The 17,499-nt window shown below is 38.9% G+C and overlaps 1 protein-coding gene across 1 annotated transcript; it reads left to right on the top strand.

Moving 5' to 3' along the window:
* The first annotated feature begins 10,227 nt into the window (after positions 1-10,227).
* LOC140852456 (gamma-tocopherol methyltransferase, chloroplastic-like) lies at positions 10,228-15,877 on the top strand. The gene is made up of 6 exons (XM_073245566.1): positions 10,228-10,540; positions 13,765-13,934; positions 14,147-14,251; positions 14,939-15,142; positions 15,451-15,553; positions 15,644-15,877. The coding sequence occupies exons 1-6, from the start codon at positions 10,243-10,245 to the stop codon at positions 15,745-15,747; spliced, it is 984 nt and encodes a 327-aa protein (XP_073101667.1). The 5' UTR covers positions 10,228-10,242; the 3' UTR covers positions 15,748-15,877.
* Positions 15,878-17,499: the final 1,622 nt, after the last annotated feature.

The following is a 17,499-nucleotide window of genomic DNA, read 5'->3' as shown; positions in this document are numbered from 1 at the left end:
AAAACCTTTCAGTTTCCAATATTTATCAATAAAAACTAATTAAAGGAGAAGATATATATATTTATGAATGTGATCATAAAGTCCACTTAAGTCATATATATATATATATATATATATATATATATATATATATATATATATATATATATATATATATATATATATATGAATGTGATCATAAAGTCCACTTAAGTCATGTTCATTTTTCAATGATTACATCCTGATGCATCCAAGATTTTTCATTTTTATGGGCTTCATTCATCATGCAACTCGTCTCAGATTGTCATCCTCTCATATTATCTCAAATTGTTTCTATGGTGCATCACCAACATGGTGCGCCTACATAGAATCTCTACATCTAACACCTAAGCTAGATCTCCATCATATAGTTAAATCATTGTAGCATTGGAAACCAAATGTATTTTCCTATTCCAGCCAAAGATTTGTATACAACATAGTTGAACATCCTTCTTGTTTTGTATAATTGGCTTATAGAATGCTTCAAAATGCACGGTTAATATGTACTATATAGCTAGAGCTATCCAATGAATTAAGCGGCTCTCTACCAAAAAAATAACTAAATAGCCGAAGTTCACTTCCACAAAGCTCAAATGGAGCTCAATTTGAAACTAATACCAAACTTGAACTAGTAAAATAACCTCAAAATTATTTTCAAACCAAGTCAGAATCTATCCAACTTGGATCAGCTTGATAAGGCTTAGCTATATTATATATTACATAGATAATGGACTGTTCAATAAACACATAAGTTAATATACTTTATTTGTTGTTAAAATGACTAAATGCTAATTCATGCTTGAACCAAGCTTAACTCAAGCATGCTCAATTTATAATTAGCAAGCTTATAATTGGACTTGCGTTCAGCCTTTTTTTTCTGTGAAAAAAATTGTTCAGAATAAACTCGTATTGAACTCCAAATAATGGTAAATAAATAAATCAAACTTGAACTTAAAATCCAAGCTTGAAGTTAATATTGAATGAAGCTGGATTAAACTAGAGCTCTATCAAGCAGTGTTTAATTACATCCCTATATATAGCATATTTCCTGTACTTGGCTCTTTTTTTGGGGAAAGCCATCTCATACACCTCGGTAAATGGCTAAATATGGTCAATACATACCTTCCTAACTACTGTTGTGTGAAGCTACTTGATGTCACCAAGTCATTGCTAGCCAATGATTTAATTACAATAATTAAATGAAATGTACCACCTAATGGAGCTTAGAGAAGACCTAATATTATTTTTTTTATAATTTAGGTGAGAATAGCAACTTGGCCAAATAAATGCAATATTGGCCCTATCTAAATTAACTCAAAAAGAACATATTTTTAATTAGCATTTAACTAGACGTGCATTCACACCTACACTTTCCCTAGCGTTTGCAAAAATGTTATTTATAGATGATACTTTTTTTGTGAATAATAAAATTAAAAATAGATAATTAAGAACAATTTACACTGGATAATGGCTAAATAACGGCGATTGTTCCAAAAAGAAATTTGCTGCCCGTTAGATATTCTAGTCGTTTTACTCGTGCACGACCCTTATTCTATGCTCCAAGTGAGAAGCTCACGCGTGGTAGGCCCCGGTTGGTGGATAAGCCTATTTGATGGGCTCTTTGACGGGCCGGGAGAGCCCAAGAGGCTTGGAGACCCGCCCAATAAACTGAGTCAAAACCCAACTTTTAAGGCCCTGAACCCCCATTAGGTCCAAAATAAACCTCGTGACGAGCTTTTAGAGCCTGGACTATATTTGGGCCTGGGTCTGACCTGGTCAATTAACAACTTAGACTTATTGGAGTATTAGTGACTTTTAAGATACAGCTGAATAATAATAACATGCTACTAGGGCTTTTCTTCTACTTTTCAATTGTTTGCCATGTATTGTAATTAGAACGAATCTTGCCGATATGACTATTATTGTCAAGTGTCTCTTGTGTCTCCAATTCAGGAGCTCGTTTGGACTTCAATCAAGTTATGTGTAGCACGATATCTACCTTTTCTAAATTGCTGTGTGAATCCAACTATTTGATGTTAATGTACAGGAGTAGTTATAAAGACAGACTCAAGTTGGATCCTTCACAGTTCCCATTCCATTGAACATAGGTGCACTTTAGTGAAAATTTTATCTAGTACACCTTGCAGGATCTACAATAATTTGTGCCAATTAGCATGAGGACAATGGAACTTAAGGTTGTCTTGATCTGATATATGTAACCCGATAAGTATTTAATGTGAGAAAGGATGCTAGATATTCAATGTTGAGACTTGAGACAACAAACTGTCAAAGAGGACTGTGAGATCACGAATAAGGGTAAGTAATGGATTGAAACAGTTTAAAAGGAATTAGTGTCATCTTGGTTTGGTTCATTTGGACATCTTTCTTTTCAAGCCTGTCATCGTTCTTTTTAAAGGTATTAGAGTAATCATTTATCTTTTGCAGTTCCTTTTGATATGGTATGATTTTGTTTAGTTTTGTTTCTATTTCTTTACATATTGGTCATAGTAATGACACCATCATGGGTGATTTTCTCGGCAAAGTGTTTTCCCTAATGGTGGATGTGGTATGTATCTGTTCTATTCTTCCTTGCCTCAGTCCTTTTTATTTATCTCCATTAATCACTAATGAAGTTTAGAGATCATCAATGATTTACGTACTATCTGTTTGAGAAAGAGGATTGGAAAGATCGTAGGATTCAATTTTTTAAGGATATGAAATGAACTATGGTAGATACAAAGCGATTCAAATAACTGCTATTAAATTTGTTGAAAATATAGAATTAGAAATATGAATAAACGGGACAGTGAAGTACTGTTGGAACAATTGCTAGGCTAATGACTGTTGGGAAAGTGGGTGTATAGGTAATAATTTTGGAGAAAACATTAAGGCTTTTGGACATATAATTGCGATCTTTAGAGTGCTATTTGTCTCTCCTCGAAAGAGTTTGCTAATGGATTTAAGGCAAATATACTCTCAGGATACAAAAAAGCCTTATAGAATTTGTAGATAGTAATTCTGAAGAATACCCTAGACCTCTTTAGGAAACTGTTTCGAAGCTAGGAAAAAGAATAAAGATTTTAAAAGGAAAGAGAGAGGATTAATTGATTGCTGTTTCTGGTCACAGAGCTTTATATTTATAGAGTCTGAATAGATGCAAAAGCATCTTTTCCTGAATACGTGACTTTTTAATACGTGATCTTTAATCCGTAAATACGTGATTTTTGATCCGTAGATACATAACTTTTTAATTATAAATACATCTCTTTATCTTCTGATTTTTCAGTTTAAACCGAAGTCAAATACCAAAAGTTGTCTTTACCATAGTGAACCATCTCTTAGAGAGAAATCTATCTGATAGAGATATCTTTTAAAAAAAAAATTTCGAAAAACAACCGTAAACATCCGTTGGTCTCTTTCTTTCTCTATTTTATTTATTTATTTCTTAAAGGAGACCGACACATCTACTCCTCTTTCCAGTTTTATTTAAATATTATAATCTATCTAATGACAGCTTATAAAAAAATGCATTTACCCTAATACTATCGGCTTGATGCAAGTGAACATTTGCAAAGGGTAAGGGAATTAGTAGCTGATGCATTTTTGCAGTCAAGAACAAGAAATAGTTTTCTCTGCAGAACTTGTGTTAGAAATTTGAACGAGTCACGATGCATTTTTTTGGGGTCAAACTTATGTTCCATTGCTTTTCTTGCCCAACTTGTCTTCTACTTGCATGACAAAAAAAATACGGGATGGTTAGGTATTGTTACAATGAAGATGATGATGTTGCATGAGGCATGTAATCTTGATGAGGTTATGGACTTTAGCACGTGTGATAGGCTGTTCAGTGGCATTTAGCACATGTGGCTTGCTAAACTTGAGATTATTGCACAAGAAGCCATGTCATGGTAACTTTAATAAGACATGCTATCATGGTGTCTATTTGGATATAAATAGATATAATCCACTAGGTTTTAAATCGACTGCGTTTCACCTTCATCTTTTGTCCTTCACTTAAAAGATTTGTATCATCTACTTTTCCATCCTAGCTTGCTATTGAGAAAGACATAACCAGCTAATAACTTATTTTATTCATGGAGCTTGAACTGCATGTCTTCACTATCTTTTACAGTTGGTATCTGACGTCATGTCTTACCTGCATCTGGATTGAAACCATTTAATAAACTGCGTTGTCTTTTTAGAGATGGATGGATAAAGATTAGAATGTTTAGTACATAAGATCCCAGAGGTATTGTTATAGAAATTAAATTTTTATAGAAAGTCCCTGCCTCCATTACAAACAATCTCTAGTGGTTTCGTTGTCCAGTACTCAACAACCCAATATGACATCCTTGTATATTACATTTCTTTATTAATGATCTTATTGAGCTGATACTGCAGAGACTATGGATAAATGGACAACCAAAAACTAACATCAGCATTGGGCTAAGTGACTTTTTCGAGCAATATCCCTAAGTTTCTAAATCATTTCACTATTTTTTTAAAACTTTTTGGCCATCATGGAGCATTTCAATTGTGTGGCATTATGAACAATATATTTTAAAGAATGCAGCAAACTTGAATGTTATAAGAGAGCCGTACTGTGTCATTTGAACTTCTTTTTCTCATCAATATTCTGTCTCATTGTGATCTCTCTTCGAAGACACGCAAGACTCATCCTTTTTTGTTGTTTTTGGGTAAACAACTCAGCCCTTTTTCTTTTTAACTTTCTCATCCCACAACAGCAAAAGCTGGAAGATGCCTTCCTGCAATTCCCAGTCACATCGTAAGAATATCTTGTACTGCTGTTATCCAAGTAGAGCTGGTGGTTCACTAGAAAGGCTCTGGGAGAAATCCATAATTGAACTCCCTCACTTTTTTTGTTGCTTCTTTGCTCAAACTTGAGATTATGAGGCTCGAGTACACCAGCCAGTTAGTGATTGGTGCAGATCAACTGCCTTCTTTTTTCAGCCTTCGCTACTTTTTTTTTTAACAGGTTTGCTTCGGTTGAAAATATACTGAAGCAAATATCTATTTTTAATGATGCAAAAAAAAAAAAAAAATTTATATTTTCTAGATATAAATTTTTGTTGGATGGATGTCTGGTCAGGACATCACTTTTCAAGATCTTTTCGGTACTACGCGATGCAGCAGGAAGAAAGAAAAAATAAAATAGAAAATAATCAAAATATGTGGATCAGCCAAAAAAAGCTCGCCTCCACGAGACATGCAAACTTCATTATTAGAAAAGAAATTTTACAAGAAGAGATCTCACCCTCAACCCTCGTACATCTAATTTTTTCCTCACAGAAAGTTCTCTCTCACAGAAGCTCTCTCTCTGGGAAGACCCCCTGAACCTCTGAAACGATCGCTGTCCGCTGTCCAGAAGCCTCCTTACTCCTTCTCTCAGTGGCGCACTGCTTCTCTCTCTGCGGGTTTACTGTTCCCTGGGTCTTCGGACTGCACGCTGCACAAAACCAGCCACAAATCTTCACGACCAAAAACCCACCACACAGATCCTCCTGTTGTTCACGTTCACAACTCTTTTAAAGGGTTAAAACAGGGTTAGATTATGTTTAGGAGTCCTAATCAAGCTCAAAACAAGCTCCGGACTGTCGGATCAACACCGCAAGCCTTCCAGAACCGTCCGATCACAATCGGTTCATGGAATAGTATCGTGGACTGTGCGAAATGCATGGGAAATACTCACGCGGTCCACATGCCCGACCGTAGACCATCCGACCCACGGTGGATCGGAAAAACAGGTTCCCAGTGGACGCTTGGGCCGCGCCCGCGCCACGCGCTTGGGCCTGGGCCGCACCCCGCGCACTGGGCCATGCCCTGCACGCCCGACCCATGCACTGTCGCTCCTGGGCCGTGCACGATCGCACCGCCGCCGCTCCGCCAGTCCATCGTCGGACGTCGGCGGTCCTCCACCGCTTCGAACTCCGTGCTAACTTCTCTGACGTGTATCTTCTTTGTTCGAACTTCGTTTGAGATGATCTTGATCTCGTTGGACTTCGTTTTTCTTCGCGGATCTCGTTGTGGGATCAATGTGGATTAAATCTCAAGGCATCAAATTCTAATAATCTCCATCTCGACTTGATATTCGGCCTCCTCCTAACTCCGAGAGCTTCTAGATCTCCTCATCCCCATGTCTTGGGACAATCGTCTGTTTATCATGGATGGACAAACATAGAAGGTGAGCTAGGACGCTCGATCCCATCTCCGTCGTATGCTGTGCTCCTCCTGACCTGAGATCTGCTCGGGGCATCATCTTGCGGTAATAGGAATCTCACCTTGCGACGTCACTTCTCGTTCTCCCGAGTCTCCTATCTCGTATTCGATCCACCTCTACCTAGAGCTCCATCTCGTTCTGGGCTCTACTTGGCTCCTGAAGCTCCACCTCGCACTGGGCTCCCGTCAGGTAATAATGTCATCTCCTCCTTTTTTTTCCCTCTAGACAATCCTATCGCTGCGTAGCACTTTCAGGATTTCTCCACCAGCTATCGTCCTATAGCCTCTCGAATTCAGTCTGCTCAGTGAAATAAGATTCTGCCTGAAATCGAGTATGTATCGGATCTCCCCTAATCTCCTCACTGCACCATCATGTGTCCTCCAGCTGACCGTCCTGATGTCTCTGATCACACAGCATGATCTATCCGATAAATAAACAATGCCCTCACTATTCTTCAGTGAATCAAACTGCTCCTCTCTGCAATATACATGATGGGTGTATGCAGAATCTAATATCCACTGCTGGGAAGAAGTAAATACCTCGTCAGATATCTCCAGGACATTTCTCTCTGAATCGCTACTGGCCATCGCCACAGCAACCATCGTTCGATTTTTGAGTTAAGAGCAATCTCTAGCTAGATGCCCCAACTCGTCACACTGATAACACCTGATCTTACTCAAGTCCCTCCTAGACTTAGACCGTCCTCGTTGCGATCTTCTATCACTCCGTCTACTGCCTCATGCTCCTTTAGAAGCCACCAAAGCTGAGCTACCGCCACTTGAGCTCGAAGTCGAGTTCTCCCTCTTGAGAATCTTGTTTTGGAGTATCGCTGCGGTGACTTCGTCCATCTTGATGGTACTTTTTTCCACTAGAAGAGCAGTCATCAAGGATTCGTATGAAGGTGGAAGCAACGTTAGCAAAACCAGCGCCTTGATCTTCTCCTCAACATTCTCACCAACACTGAGGAGGTCAGTGAGGATCTTCTGAAAATGGTTGAGATACTCCTGCATGCTCTGTCCCTCAGTCATCCGCAGCTGATAGAACTACCTCCAGAGAAAAAGAGTGTTGGTGAGAGACTTCGCCATGTACAACTCCTCGAGCTTCGACCACAGCACTGTCGGAGAAGTCTCGCTAAGCATATGGATCACCACTTTATCCGCTAGGTACATGCGGAGGTACTCACCATCTGTATCTGTAGCCATTTTCAATCCCGCACCTTCATGGTGATCGGCTTCTCCTCGTACAAGAGAACATCAATCAACCCTTGTTAGATGAGCATGTCCTTCACCCTTGCTTGCCACAAGGAGAAATTATTTTTTCCATCAAACTTGTTGATCTCCATCTTGATTGATCATATCTTCTCTATCTTCAGTCTTGCTCACCACCGCTGCAATCTGCATCCTTGTACCGCCTTACTCTGATACTATTTGTTGGGTGGATGGCTGGCTAGGACACCACCTTCTAAGATTTTTTCGGTACTGTATGATGCAGCATGAAGAAAGAAGAAATAAAACAGAAAATAATCAAAATATGTGAATCAGCCAAAAAAGAGCTCGCCTCCACGGGGCATGCAAACTTCACTATGAGAAAAGAAATTTTACAAGAGGAGATCTCATTCTTAATCCTCGTACACCCAATTTCTCCCTCACAGGAAGTTCTCCCTCACAAAAGCACTCTCTCTAGGAAGACCCCCTGAAGCGATCGCTGTCCAGAAGTCTCCCTGCTCTTTCTTCTCTCAGTGATGTGCTACTTCTCTCTCCACGGGTTCATTGTTCCCTGGGTCTTCGGACTGCGCACCATACAAAACAAGCCACAGGTCTTCACGAACAAAAACCCACCACACAGATCCTCTTGTTCACGTTCACAGCCCTTTTAAAGAGTTAAAACAGGGTTAGATTAGGTTTAGGAGTCCTAATCAAGGTCAAAACAAGCTCCGAACCGTCGGATCAATACTGTAAGTCTCCCAGAGCCATCCAATCACGATCGATCTACAGAATAGTACCGTAGACCGTGCAAAACTCATGAAAAATGCCCATCCGATCCATGCACCCAGTCGTGGACCAGGAAAACAGGCTCCTAGCGGGTGCCTGGGCCTGGACCGGCCCGTATGTGGGCCTGGGCCGCACCCGTGCCGCGCGCTTGGGCTTGGGCCTGGGCCGCACCCCACACGCTCGGGCTTAGGTCGTGTGCTGAGTGCCCAACCCACATGCTACTGTGCTTGGGCCGCACGTGGCCGCGCCGCCGCTAGCCGCTAGCCGCTGGCGGTCCTCCACCGTTTCAAACTCCGTACTGACTTATCTCACATGTATCTTTTTCGTCCAAACTCCGTTTGGGATGATCTTAATCTCGTTGAATTTCATTTTTTATCGCGGACCTTGCCGTGGGCTCAATATGAATCGAATCTCAAGACGTCAAATTCTAATAATTTTTTTGACTATTTTTAAATATTATTTTAAGCCAACCAAAATTACAGTACTAATCATCGCTATCCAACATTTAACGCATTTTTCTGCCGGAGTACAAAACATTTAATTCACTGATAGGTATGTGCTGTCCCCTACACGCGTCCAAACATCTGAACCTCGTGCTAGCGGTTTGGATTTTGTACGCATACAGAGTGGGGGTTTACGTGATTTATGGATGTCTGTTAGCATATATGGTGCTGTCAAGCGCACAGCAACTACTTGTTTAATTTGCAAAAAAAAAAAAAAAATTATAAAAAAATAATTTTTTATAATATAATTTATTAAAAATAAAATTTTAATATATTTAATTGATCATAAAAAAAAATGATGTATTATGTTTAGTTGGATATTTTTTTTTCAAAAAAACTGTATAGAATTTTCACCGTATCTTTCGTAGGTAAGATCATATTTTTTTTGCTCATAAATTTTATATAAATATTAATATTATATTTATTTTAATATATTATAATATTACTATATTATAATATAATATTAAATCATAATAATTATATTAATATAATATTGATATATTTTAGTATTATATTAATATAAATATTATATTATATTTATATAAATAGTAGGATAATATTAATATAATATTACTATTTAGTATTTCATCCAAATTATTTATTGATATTTTATAAAATTTTAATCATAAATTTTAAAAAAATATTTTTGAGAAAAAATGTAACTTTAATTTTTATTTTATAAAAAATTATAAAATTTATTTCTCTTGTAGATTTTTACTTTTAATGAATTGTAGAAAATTTTTTCGTATAGAAATTTTTTTTTTTCCTTCTTAAAACTCCAATCAAATGAGATGTTTTTTTTTTATTTTTTAAAAGTTATCTCTTTTTCTTTTATTTTCTGTGAATCGAACGAGTCCTTGATAATCATTTTGCTGTTCAATAATGTTAAGAGGGTAGGGGTGATCTAAAGCCTTAACCACCCGCGGGCCCCCACTAAGAGTATCGGGTGAAATTATTGGGTAGACCTGTATCGCTCTCTTCTCTCCTGTCTCTTCTTTCTTGTTTTTTTTTTCAAATTTGCGTGTGCCCCTTTGTGGACTGGTCCACTGTTGGTTGGAGTTATACTTACTCATGATCCACCTTCCTTTGTAATGATCAGTATTCTTTGTACGCCAAACATCAAGCACGCAACCCACGCTTGATCCCTCCTTTTCTCTCTCCCTGTGCTCGCCCTCTGAGATCGGACGCCAAAAAAAAAAAAAATAACGATGATGAAGTTGGAGCGTCGGGTCCAAATTTCATCAGCATCCAATCCGTTATTATCCCGATACACAAATCTCAAAACAAAATGGATAATCCAATGGTCGACATCAATCGAGCTTTCTCGACAAAGATACGACTTGGATTCCTCCTAAAGTAAATACCATTACTTTGTTACTCGCTACCGGTCACCACCCCAACTCTCTTTGCATGACACCCCACTGCAGCGCTTCTATATATCTAAATCACGACACTCTTTCCCTTCTTGTCTTCATCTCTATTCGATTCTGAGATGGATGCGGTGCTGCGGTCTGAGCACTCGCCGTTCGTCGGCATGTACGAGCCGGTGGGGTATGCATCGGCGCCGGCGGCCCAGCGGCGGGCGGCGAAGGTGGCGGAGCGAGGGCAGGAGGAGCTCAAGAAGGGGATCGCCGAGCTCTACGACGAGTCGTCGGAGATGTGGGAGAAGCTGTGGGGGGACCACATGCACCACGGCTTCTACGACAAGGATGCGTCGGTCTCCTTCTCCGACCACCGCCCCGCTCAGGTCCGGATGGTGCAAGAAGCCCTCGCCTTCGCCGGAATCACAGGTCTATCACTTTCTCCCCGCTTTCACTGCCGGCTGATATATCGGTTAGTATCGGTATCGGGCACCCCAGCGATACGACGTATGAAGTATCGGCCCTTGTTAGGAAAATTATGTTTCCTAACGTATTTGCTTCTGAAATAGAAAAGCGTAGAGAAGTATGTATCTCGTCATTTAGATCAGATTCTGTTTTGGTACCTTCGTAGAAAAAAAAGTAAATTTGGGAATATAGGTGAGAGAGGGAAGGAGACGCTCTTTATTCTGGCCACTTTTTTTAATGGTAATGGATTGATGAAGGATTAAAATATGAGGCTTTTGAATATAGAAATAGTTTTTGATACCTCCTGTCTATTTTATATGATGTGTGCATGGAACTTTTGAATGATGACCATTGTTTGACATCTTCACTGTTCATTAGAATATAATGATATATCCACATGGCAGCTTGGAAAACATAATCATTCAGCGATCAAAGATTTAAGAGCAACCAATATTTTTTATTCCCGAACGAATCCACTTTATTGTTCTCGTTAGTATCTGTTATTTTGGGATATTAACGTTAATGAAAACTTAGCATAGATTAATTGCTGTTTTATGATGAAAGGTGATTCTGATAACCTGAAAATAAAAATTAAAAGGAGATCAGGGGTGCCTGGATTCCTGTGTCAGAGGCTATGATTAAAAGATGGGGAACCTGAATGACTGTCTGTCCTCATGGGCAATTAAACTCGAACGGGGCACAGGTTAGTGTATCTACTATGGTAGTAGTGGTTGAAAAAGAACAAGTTTTGTGCGACTAAATTTATATGTCATTTTGTCGATGGTGTCAATGTCTCCGCCCAGACAATGGTGGAGCACATGGGAGCTCCACTCAATCGCTGTTGCGTGTCTACCATCCAAAATTGAGCTTCTGATGATATGATTCGTTAAAATATTCTTGTTTGTATGTTTATGCACTGCTATTATTGGACAATTACACATTTTCCTTTTGTTTTCTACCAACAAGAAGCATCCAGAAATACATTTTTGTTGTTTTTGTGGTTATATGATCACATGCTATATATGTTTTTAGAATAAGATTGGCTACTCTTGATCTCTGTTGCGTGTCTAGTTTCGAAAATTGAGCTCCTGGCCATATGATTCATTAAAATATTCTTGCTTGCATGTTTAAGCACTGCTACTGTTGGACAATTATACATTTTCCTTTTGTTTTCTACAAACAAGAAGCATCCAGAAATACGTTTTTATTGTTTGTGTGGTTATATGATCACGTGTTATGTAGGTTTTTATTTGCCTACTTTCATACATCTTAGCTTACCAAGCAATGTCAGTGTCCTTAATTTGTCCATATCATGGCTTTAAATTTCATATTGTGTATTTCAAGGGAACGAAATTGTTTTCCTTCTTGTTCTCAATACTTATTGGTGAACTTGGTTATGAACCCTTTGTTGGTTTGAGGGAGGTGACAGATTGTAAAATGTACAAGCAAATTACTAAACTCTTGCAATTTATCATGTATAAGATTCAGATGGAATATATATCTTTCTACGGATTCTTGTTCATCTATCCTTTGATGGTTCTGTGTATATGTAAAAGTAGGGTCACATCACTTGTTCAAAACCAAGCACGGTGAAGTTGATATGCATTCATGTGTTTGTTATCATACCTGTGATGTCCATTGGCAGGGACTTCTTGTTTGTACTGGCTTATATTTGGTTACTCTCTGAACATATTGTGTCTATCAGGACTGTCAAAATTTCTTATTTCCCATGCTAATGCATTCATGGAGCTCCCAATGTGCCTTACATCTCCACACATATTATGGCTAACTCGGTTTAGTGGTCACTAGGATTGAGCAAAAAATTTCACAATTGGTAAAAGAGAAGCTGGTATATTATCCAGGATATAATTGAGCCTCTTCTTAAATTCCTGTTTTAAGTGTCTTCGGATATGCTTCCAAGTCAATGCACACCAACATATAACATGGTCTACCTGCATCATATTGGACTTGCAATTTTGTTGTCTCAAAATCCTTGTGTATTTGTCTGTATAGGTTTACCTTCAAATACAATGGAACTGCCATGTTTATCAGTTAAAGTTATTTACTTCACATTATTCTCTAATATACTCTTATGTAGGTAGTTTCTGATCTCTTTCATAATTGATCATTATATATTTTTGGCTCAGTTGAGTACCCAACTGCATCTCCTGGCTTAGTGAATTGAACAGAAATGAAGATGGGACTTATGCCATTCTGAGATCTGATGAATAAAGAATTGAATGGGTCATTTATATAGGATTGCAATTAAAAACTTTCCCACTAAAGGCCTACATTTGAGTCCCTTTGAGCTCTGTACTTTTTGATCCATGAAGAGACATATGCATCGCCCCTGAGCCCTATTTATCCTTGATCACTTGAAATAGTCAAACTAATTTGGTGGCAGGAGCTGAAAACCACTAATTTCACATGCTTCTTTTGCCTCTTGATGTCTTGTACATTCTGTGTAGCTATACTGAAGTACACTAATATCTGTTTGGAGAATACTGTTAAGTACACTGACATCAAGTGTAAAGCTTTTTAGTCTTCAGGATCTGGCCATTTATGTTGTCTTCTTTAATGGGATCTCCAATATCATCCTCCAAGTTGTCCCCCATCTGCTACCTTCTTTTCATCTGAAGGGTGTGTTCCTGTTTCCTCAATTCACTTCACACAGAATAGCGGAAGGTTCTCTTTCAATTTGACTCTTCTATGAAATGTGCACTTTTTTCTCCCTCCTAAAGGTTGCTGTGGTAAATAGGTGCAACATAGCCCAAAACATGGTAGCTGATGCCCTTCAGTTTGTTAATTGACAAGTTAAATGTGATCATGGTAGTTGAAGTTGAGAAATTGGAACCTGTTGATCACCAGCTCATTACTTTCCTTAAGTTCCACATGTTGTTCCTCCTTACAGTATCTTCCCTATCAATTATCTCATTTATTTAGGTTTTAACTCAGTTATTCTTTGAATGGGATTCCCTCATTAGCATCCTTAACACACCTATGTTCACCATATCATCTTCATGCAATGTCCTTAATAAGGTGCTGTTTCGGAATGAAAATAACTATAAACGAGCAACACATTGATCAAGTGTTATGATAAAAGCAGTCTTAGCTGAAATTTTATTCTTCAAAATGCTATCCGAACATTTTGGCATGATTTAGTTATTCTGTGGGTTCTATGCATGCAGATGATCCTCTGAAGAAGCCCAAGAGAATAGTTGATGTTGGGTGCGGGATTGGAGGCAGTTCAAGATATCTGGCAAAGAAGTATGGCGCTAAATGTGAAGGCATCACCTTGAGCCCTGTCCAGGTTAAAAGGGCACATGCTCTTGCCACTGCGGAGGGGCTCGAAGACCAGGTACACATATAGCCTCTAATTTCCTTCTTTTAGTTCTTTTGGCACAGCATTTCCACCTGAGCTTGTTATCTTAGAGAACAATTATGATTTAATTCTTGTGTTATATTCCAAACTATTATGATTTAATTCTTATGTTATATTCAAAACTGGAGTTTGTTTTTCCATTTCCCCCTTCAGATTTCACTTTTAATGAGGAAAATGGGTATGAGCAGGTGTCCTTCCAAGTTGCAGATGCTCTGAAGCAACCTTTTCCAGATGGGCAGTTTGACCTAGTTTGGTCAATGGAAAGCGGTGAACACATGCCAGACAAAACAAAGGTAATGCTATGTGTTTGCATGAGCAAAAGGTGCCTGGTTTTAGTTGGTGCATGTATGAGAAAACTGTCATGTGATCTAGTTCTCTGTAGTCTCATTTTTTGCTTGTTTCAAATACTGTGTTTATAAATGTATGTCTAAAGTTCCTCAAAAGTAAGTGTATGTCCAAAAGGTTGAACTTGTAAGGGGAGAGAATCCTGGTCAATCGAGCTTTGTCTCTAAAATCCCTTTGAGATGAGTAACTAAGTTGCACAACCAGACATTCCATCTCGTGCCAGTGCCTTTCATGTTGCCAATCAAACTGATTGGAGAACCACAATGTTAGATATAGCACTTGCCCTTGAGATCTAGTGGGTTTGCTAGCCTCTGATTGCAGCCTGTTCTTGAAATTTTCATTGGAGCTGCCCAAAATGAAAAGAACAGGTGATTCGGATGTGACTTTGTAATAATCAGGTATCTTTCCCTTTCTCGTTCTTCATTCAGACTAGGAGCCGTCCTGATGGAGATCATGAGGTGTGGAGATAAGCTCACATATGGTGGACCTTCCAATGCAATAGAACCATAATTTAAAATTTAAATCAGTGCACAGTTCTGTGAGAGCATTTCCATAGTAACTATCTCACCATAAAGTTGAAAAATTGTGATGTTGCTTGGGTGTCATTATCTAATGCGATCTTGCTTTTTTCTCAGTTTGTAGGTGAATTGGCACGCGTTGCAGCACCAGGAGCCACCATTATCATAGTTACTTGGTGCCACAGGGATCTTTCACCCTCTGAAGAGTCATTGCAGCCCAATGAATTGAATCTCTTAAACAAGATTTGCAGTGCATATTACCTGCCAGCCTGGTGCTCAGCCAGTGATTATGTGAAAATAGCTCAAGCCTTATCACTTGAGGTAAAATGCATTACATCAAATAAGAGCAATATACTTTTTTGATTATAATGAATCACTAAACAACATTTATAACTAGGCAATTTAATTCTTCTGAAGAAAGGCTTTGGATGTATCAGCTTTAATATTATTGAACATCTGTGGCACATATCAACTGAATCAGCTATAGATGTCATCCTATTTGATTACATGCAGGCTCAATCCACCTGGATTGAATTGGGTTAAACAAGTATATAAAAGCACAGTATGCATACTTACAAGCTCGAAAATTTCCAGAGTTACTATAACTCTTTCTTCTGTTGCTCCGACAGGATATAAAGACAGCTGATTGGTCAGAGAATGTGGCACCATTTTGGCCTGCAGTTATCCGATCTGCCTTGACATGGCAGGGTTTCACATCACTGTTACGAAGCGGTAATCTCCTGACTCTATTTGAGATAACCGATAATCTGGCATTTGTCCTCATCTTGCGACTGATGTGGCCTCATTGCTGTGGGTTGCTAGGATGGAAGACCATTAGAGGAGCGCTTGCGATGCCTCTCATGATCGAAGGCTACAACAAGAAGCTAATTAAGTTTGCCATCATTGCCTGTCGTAAACCTATGTAGGTGTATGATGTATCCCAATGCATAAAAATGCACCGGCATGGAGCAGAAAATTATCTATGCAAAGCCAGTATGCTTGTATCATAAACCTTTTCTTTCACTTGATTTTAAGCTCAAGGTACTTTAACTGAAAGCATTTGACTTTAAATCTTGCTGTCACATGAGCTTAGACACATTGCAGTGTGCCAGTATGGATCAACAAATGGAGAAACAAAGACCAAGGTGGGTAATTGAATTAAATGGCATTGTTTTGCACAATGTTCTGGTCATCTGTTCTTCAGCTTTCAAGTGTATGATGCTGGACAAGCAGGTATGTTGGTACCGGGATGTTTTTGCACTACTCCTCTGGAACTGATTTGTCATGTCCTTGAAATATAAATGCCTCGTAGATCAGAAGCATAAAAATTGGCACGTCACCTGGCAGAAACTGGTGACATATCAGACGTCACCTGGGAGAAACAGAGAAGGGGTTTAAACGTGTCAGGTGTAAAAGATCGGAAGATGGCTTCCCCCAGTAACAGGTCAGTGCTAGGGGAAGAAAGGGGCCACGGAATGTAACTATGAATGAACGTTTTGCCTGTTGAACACTACTACTCCCACTAGCTTATGAAAGAAAGAAACCTTGTGAACCGTACCTACCTTTATACAGTCTGAAAACTAAGCCAGAAATTCAGCTGTTTTCTAGCAATCATCATCGAGTTTTATATGTCATCTTGTGGGCGTGGTTGCTGGAGGCTTTTGTTCTTTCTTATTGTCCCCTCTTGTTTCTTAACATGACTCAGCCGTAAAAAATAAAATAAATTATAAAAATCTTGTTGAGATTAAAGCTCAATTATATTTATATTCCATAGTTTGAAAAATATATGGTTACCTCCATAAACTTTTAGCCCATAATTTAACAAAATATTAGTCAAATCATTATACCCAAATGCCACATCCGAAAAAATAACATTAAGTGACCATGTTATCGATTCTGGTCATGGATCAATCCGGTGGAGAAGTTGGGATGCGACATATCAGATGATGGAGCGGCTCTCCTCACCTTTGAGGCCATGGCCAAGGCTGCCAGCTTTGCCGACGTCCGGTATTCCTTCTGCCGAAAGCATGACACCGAGCCAAGGGTGAGTTGACCAAGAGGCAGCAAGACTTTGTAAAAGATCGGAGGAAGGTGAAGAGGGTGTGCACTGAATTCAAGGTGAGGATCAACAGCCTGCCGGATTCCATCCGGAGGTGGTCCAAGGCATTCAATGCCTGGGAGAAAATGGAGATGTTGAAGCGCACGAGGAAGAACAGTGGCGACCCGCTCGAGCCGATCAAGGTCCAGAAAGCGACACGGACGGCGGACGAGACACTAGATTTCCGGCCCCAAGCATCAGCATGGCAATTTTAGCCAACCTACAGGATATGTAACTCCTGGTCCTCTAGCACTCAAAGAGGTTATAATTTTTTAAAAAAATATTCAAAGTGAATTCTGATTAGATACCGATAATGATATGCACTATCTCAAATCTAACTCGATATAATCTTAATATATATCTCTCTTTCAAAATTATAATAATTTTATATTATTTATATGTAGAGATGGCTATAGAATGGATATAGTTTGTGAGATTTTTAATTGTGAAATGGATATAGATATTGGCCGATTCAATCTATACTTGACGTTGCCACCCCTACCCAAGCATTCTAAGAAGATCATGCCAGGATCTTATAGGTAAAATATTGCTATGGCATAAACATTCCATCGTTGCCATC

Source organism: Elaeis guineensis, chromosome 11, assembly GCF_000442705.2.
Source record: "Elaeis guineensis isolate ETL-2024a chromosome 11, EG11, whole genome shotgun sequence".
NCBI classification, from domain to species: Eukaryota; Viridiplantae; Streptophyta; class Magnoliopsida; order Arecales; family Arecaceae; genus Elaeis; species Elaeis guineensis.
The sequence above is the reverse complement of the archived record's forward strand: the minus strand, read 5'-3'. Positions and strand labels throughout refer to the sequence as shown.

Coding starts and splice junctions, on each gene's coding strand:
- LOC140852456 (XM_073245566.1), top strand. CDS start 10,243: ATGGATGCGGTGCTGCGGTCTGAGCACTCGCCGTTCGTCGGCATGTAC. Junction 10,541..13,764: donor CGCCTTCGCCGGAATCACAG/GTCTATCACTTT, acceptor CTATGCATGCAG/ATGATCCTCTGAAGAAGCCC. Junction 15,143..15,450: donor CTCAAGCCTTATCACTTGAG/GTAAAATGCATT, acceptor TTGCTCCGACAG/GATATAAAGACAGCTGATTG.